Here is a 6,125-nt window from a genome sequence, read left to right as displayed (position 1 = left end):
CTTTATTGATTGACATACTTCCTCCCCTTCCCCCTCAGAAAATCTATTCAGACTTCTGAAAAGGCCCCAACCCCCTCATACTGCTGGAAGCCCAGAACAAATCCTCAGACGGAATACACGGTGGTGGAGGGTCTAAAGGGTCGTGGTTGGAGGTCAGAGGTCAGGACCAGAGGCTTGGGGATTGTTGGAGCACCTCTAGATACAGATGGTAACTCTCCCTCTCCCGTCCCCCATCCCCTCCCTAGAGGAAGGGGTAGTGTGAGTTGGGCGGGCAAGGAGTCAGGATGCCTTAGCGGCCACCTCTGGCAAAACAAGTTTCTTTTAGCTGCTTCCGGATTGAAGGGTGTGTTGAGGTATCAGAGTTGTAACTCTAGTAAAATTTCCGGCCTGGCCCCCCTCCCAACCTTTCCAGGACAGGGGGACCAGAGGCTCTGAAAGTGGCCCCGCCCTCCAGCCACCATCGCCTCCCCTCCCCCCTCCCCAGCAAGCGAGTATCTAAGCACCTTGCCCCTCAAACCACTGATTTGCAAAAGGCCCCAGTGGAAAACAGCTCCAGGAAGGGCCCCTGGGGAGCGGCCCCAGGAGGCCAGGGGCCAGGAGCTTAGGAAAATATTCGGATGGCTTGCGTGGCTGTGATGTGGCAGACGGGACACTCCGGGTCCGTCCTCTCACAGATGCGTACTGCACACTCCATGCAGAACAGGTTGTGTCCGCAGGGCACCAGTGCGGCAGTCACCTCACTCTCGAAGCACACCATGCAATCCCGCCCGCCGCCGGGGCTCCGCAGGCCGCCCCCCCCAAGTTTAGAGAAGCCCTGGAGCGGCTCTCCCGGCGGGCGTCTCGGGAGTCCAGCCAGCTCGGGCCCCGCGGAGGCGGCAGGAGAGCGATGCGCTCCCGGCGGCCCAGCGCGGGCCTTGGCGGAAGACGAGGAGGAGGAAGAGGCGGAAGAGAAGAGCACCGAGGTGGGCGTGGCGTTCTCCTGGCCCGCCCAGAGCGGGGGGCTAGTCTCGGCCACTCCGTAGTACACGTCCTGCTTGCCCACGCCATAGCCAGGAAACAGGTAGCCGCCATAGCCAAAGTCCCCTCCCTGCTCGCCGAGGCGCGGGGCCTCAAAGCCAGAGTCCACTCCGCACTCGCCGATGCAGCCCAGGCTGTTCTGCCGGAAGGTGGAGAGGGGCTTGCAGCCGGAAGGGTGCACCCGCCAGGCCTCGGAGTAGCGGCTATCCAGCGCGGCGTCGGGGCTCCCCGCCAGGAAGTCGTTTTCATTGTTGTACTCGAGGATCTTGCCTGTGCGGACCGCGATGTGCGTTTCGATCTCCTCGCGCGCGCGCTCCACGTTCCCCGGCGCACCGGTGATCTCGAACACCGGGTCGCGGTCCCGGCTTGGCGTGATAATGTACGTGTTGGTCTGCTGCTGGATGCGCTTGATGGTTGCCCCCTTGGGGCCCACTACCAGTCCCACCACGCGATAGGGCACCCGCACACGAATGGTCACTTGGCCGGGCAGAGCAGGCGCCACTCCAAAGGCGGCGCCCGACTTGTTGCGCGAGGCGCGGATCATGGAGAAGTGCTCAGCCGCTGAGATGATTTCCCGGCGGGCTGTGGCCACGTCCTCCCGCCGCCCAGTCACCATGAACACTGGCTCCTCGCCTCGCACGGGCGTCTTGATGTAGGTGTTGGTCTTGGCCCTCAGAGCCTTAATCTTGCAGCCTGGGATAGGGAAGGGAAGAGAGAAATCAACTCACAAGGCAAGAAGGTTTGTGCTGGAGCCAACAAGCTCCTGCTCCTACTCCCGATACCCAGCCCACCAGGAACCTCTATCTACCCCTAGGAAACCCTCCCCCCCTACTCTAACCAGAACAATTCACTTACTGTATCTTAAATCTATCCAGGGTATCTATCAGCCACAGATTGCAAAATGTCACAACTTTCCCTTGAATTCCATGTAGGACCTCCAAATTCTCTTTGAAACCCTGAAACAATCACTGACCTTCCCAGACAAGCTGCTCATCTACTCACTAACTCCTCGACATCGATTAGCTGTTTCCCCCAATTTCTCTCCTGATTTCTGGTTACTCATACTTCCAAGTCGCTCAATCACCCACCCTTCCCTGCAACTGCGAATTCCAGTCTGTCACTGACCCTGATCTTCCCTCAGAAGCCTACAGCCTACTCCTCACTTGATCTCCATGCATTAAAAGTGTCTTCCAGTCTACACTGGGACTGACCCGCATCTGCTCCCATGCCTTCCACCCATTAGTGTCTCTCAGCCGGTCCCAAATTCACAGCAAGTTTTCAGCAACTCATGGAGTGTGGGAGGTGAAGAAGGGTCTGAGAATCAGTTTTAGGGAGGAAAGGAGGATAATGACGTGTGAGGGACACAGTGCCTGACCTCATGGACACTCCTGCCACCCTGTCCTCTGGGGCAGGAGAGCCAAGATGGGCTGTGGGCTGAGTAAGGCGGGGGAGAAGGTGTTCTCAACCCATACTCCTGCTTTGAAGAAGGAGTGGGTAAAAACTGAGAGGCTGAGGAGAGAGGCAGGAAGAGAAAGGAGAATGGCCCAGACAAAGAGAGACAAAGAGGGAGAAGGGGAAAGAGAAAGTGAGGGAGGCTGGGATGGCCAGACTGCAGTCTAAAGGTGGCAGACCTTGACGGCTGACTGGACAAACCTCTCTCCTCCTTTTCCGATTCCCTATCCCTGCCCCTATCTTCACACAGAACCTCTGAGACTCACATGTTTTCTCAAAGCACACATGCTACATGTGTGTGTGTATACATGCACACACACAGACACGGACCTAGAAGCCGCTATGCAGCTTGCCTTTATCTAAACGTTATTTCTGGTGCAAGTCTAATGCACACTTTCACATACCCCTCTCCCCCATACACATGGATTCCCTGTGTTTCATCCTTTCATCCAGCCCACTCTTCCATCCCCATCATTCCCAGGACACACGCAGTACATTCCTATACACCCCTGCCCACAACTTTTGCCCCCATCCACATTTAGACATTCATACCTGTCTCCAGATACGCACTTACAGTCCCCTTTCTCACTCCCCAACCAATGCCAGTGGTCCTAGTTTTCTGACTCTGCCTAACCCTCCAACCATAGGCCTGAGGTGAGCTCATCTTTTTTTCCCTCTCCTTCCTCCACTCCAGATGGCTTCTTCTCCAAACCTACCAGATTGGCATGTGGGAGGAGAGAGTGGGTTGGGGGCAGCTCTCCTCACCTTCAGGAGACCTTAGGAAGGAGAATCTGCTCCTCCCTTTTTGTCTTCAGACCTCTTGGCAGTTGAGAAGTCCTACCTGTTGTCAAGCCCACATCCTTGCTGCTTTAATATCAGTAAATGATTGGGAGGCATGGGGGGTGGGGGAAGGAACAGTGAAGGCCCTTCTACAACTTCTAATTGCATGGCATCTGATAGGCACCTGGGTTCTGGCTCTAAGTTTTGGGCCCCTAAACTTACAGGAGAGCTGTTATAGGTGTCTTTGGGGACTGGAATTGGGGCGAGGAGAACAGGCCAGGTATAAAAGTAAGGAAAAAGCTAGAGGCCTAGAGATGCAGAACGGGTAGCGGATCTCGTCCTGCTCCAACCCTGAAGAAGCATCTCTTGAAGGGAAGACCCACTTGGCTTCACCTTCCTAGAGGTCAAATAGAGCACCACTGACACCACAGCAGGAGAAGGGAGGTTAGACAAGAAAAAGGACTTCCATTTCCTTAAGGAGTGAGGAGGAGGCTTGTCTTCTCTGAATAGGAGAAATCCCCCTACTTTTATGAGAGACAGGCCCATCTGATGCGGAGGCAGAAGAGGAAAGAATGACTCCATGAAATTCCGGGGCCTCCCAAGACCACCCCCGCACCCAAGAAAAGATAACAGTGTCCCCACCCGATTCCAGGGCTCTGGGTCCCTAGTTTCTGACAACAAGAGGAAATCCAACTTTTAAAACCAGAAATCCCAAGAGATGGGGTGCCCCAGGGGGATGAGGGCTACGCCGGGGAGTGGCATCTTTCCCTCCTCCATTCTGGATCTCCCAGCAAAATCCCCCCAACCCCCCACACTTCGGGTAGACGAGGTGTGATGTGGAGTAGGGGCCCCCCTGACCTGCCTCCCCTCCTCACCAGCCAGCAGCCGGCCTCCTGCTTCACTCCCAGCCGGAATGCAGCTTCTCTATTGTTCCCCACTGTGGGACAGCTCCTCCCCTGCTCCTCCCCCAGCCCACACCTCCCCAGTCCAGCCCCCTTGCAATTTCCAAATCCCACCCCCCCCCACTCCCCTTTGGGAGACTGGGAGAGGGAAGGGTCCCCAGGATCCCGTCTGCTCAATCTGGACCCTTACCAACATTCCCACCCCCACCCGCCCAGGGATGCTGGAGCAGAGGAGGGTGTGGTATCAGACACTCTACATTGGATTAATTCTGTACCCACCCCCCCCTCCCCAACAACACACCCAGACCCATGCCCTCCAGCAAATCTCCAGGTGACGGTTCCTCACCCCTCAGCATGCCCCTTCCCAGCCAGTCCTACTCTCTCACTACCAGAGACCCTTCTCCAGGCCTCTGGCCCCTTGCCGTGGCCAGCCCAGAACAAAAGCCTGAGAGGGAGGAGAAGAGGTCCACACCGGGACGTGGCACTTCGCTGGAGGCACCCCTTCCAAAATCCCATAGACCATCCAACTTTAGTGTGCGGGTGACCACGGGACTCCCTCCTCCCAGCAGCCCCCCTTCCCCACCTCACCCCCAGGCTGGGACCCTCCCATGAGCCACACCCCCTTCCATTCCTACACTCAGCCCAACAAAGAGACAGATACTCAGTCTGCCTTCCCGGGCCAGGTCTCCCCCAAAGTCTGTAACTCCAGGTGGCTGGGGGTCCCAGGGGTGCCCCCTCCCCAAACCACTAGTAGATGCCGTAGTTGGGGCTCCTGAATAACTCTTTTGCACATTCGGCCAGTTTTTCTGGCTACGAGTGGACACCCCCTCCGGACAGCCTCCCCGGATTGGAAAACCGATCCCCCTCCTTTTTCCCTCTCTCCGAGAGAGGATATTTCTTTGTCTAAGGGCAGAGCCCTAGGGAAGGAAGGATCTGGAGGACAGTTCCAACTAGGGGGTAGCAGGGAACTTTGAGGCACTTCGGAGTCAGGGTAGGGGGCGGGTCCCCCTTTGTGGGGAAGGGACTGAGCCAGAGGCGGGCAAGGAGGGAGGAAGTGAACTTTCCCTGCTAGGGATGGGGTGCCCCCCAACTCCAGCCCCTCTCCGCGGTCCCGGTGCCCGCTTACCTTGCCTGCCCACGATCTCTGCCACGTGCTCGGAGGTGGGCACTGGTACACACTCGGTGGTGTTGCTGCTGCCCTTCAGGCGCAGCTCGGCCTCTTTGTAGAGAGCGCAGAGCTTGGCGTCGCTGGCCCCTTTGGGGGCGGTGGGGGGCTGGGGCGTCTGCGCCGCGGGGGCCGCCGTCGGGGCGGCCGGGGGCGCCGCGGGCGGCGGCGGCGGGGCCGGCTGCGGGGGGGCGGCCGGCTGCGCGGGGGCGCCGCCCCCCCCACCTCCCCCGTCCTCGCCCGCCGTGGAGGCGGGGGGCTCCCCCAAACCCAGGAGGCAGAGTTGATCGAGAGCCAGCTGAAGGGCGCGCTCGTCTTCCAGCAGCCCTCGGTCCTTAGCGCTTCCCCCGAAACATCCTAGTTCTCCAAAGCCCCCATTTCTTTCCATTATTCCAGATACCACTAGACTAGGCATGGCGAAACAAAAGCTGGGGGAGAGAGAGAGAGGGAGAGAGAGAGGTGGTGGAAGGGAAAAGGGGAGAGAGGAGGGGAGGGGAGAGGAGAGGAGGGGGGTGTGTGGGGAGGGGGGAACAAAGAACTGGGGAGGGGGGAAGAAAGCGAGATAGAAAGATAGACCCTCCCTCTAAGCCCCCCTCCCCAAACACCCTGTAACCCGACTCCCCTCGCCCCAGCCCCCGGGGTGGGGGTGGGGGGATAGAGAAGCAAAACCGAGAAAGCAGATCTCCTCTCCTCTCCTCTCCGGGGGTGACGGGGGGGCGGGGGGCTGCGGGATCTCTGCCCCCACCCCTCCCGCCTCGGTCCCGGGAGTCTCTAGACCCCACCGTCCAGACGCCCCCCTTAGGCTCCCG

The 6,125-nt window shown here is 58.7% G+C and overlaps 1 protein-coding gene across 1 annotated transcript; it reads right to left on the bottom strand.

The window, feature by feature from the left end:
* Positions 1-601: 601 nt before the first annotated feature.
* Positions 602-5,731, bottom strand: MEX3A (mex-3 RNA binding family member A). Its single transcript, XM_068966690.1, has 2 exons — positions 5,278-5,731; positions 602-1,710 (listed from the first exon to the last, which is right to left on the bottom strand). The coding sequence occupies exons 1-2, from the start codon at positions 5,729-5,731 to the stop codon at positions 602-604; spliced, it is 1,563 nt and encodes a 520-aa protein (XP_068822791.1).
* Between the last annotated feature and the right edge of the window lie 394 nt (positions 5,732-6,125).

This window comes from Capricornis sumatraensis, chromosome 2 (genome assembly GCF_032405125.1).
Source record: "Capricornis sumatraensis isolate serow.1 chromosome 2, serow.2, whole genome shotgun sequence".
In the NCBI taxonomy this organism is placed as follows: Eukaryota; Metazoa; Chordata; class Mammalia; order Artiodactyla; family Bovidae; genus Capricornis; species Capricornis sumatraensis.
Note: the sequence above shows the minus strand (reverse complement) of the source record. Positions and strands in the feature narration are given on the sequence as shown.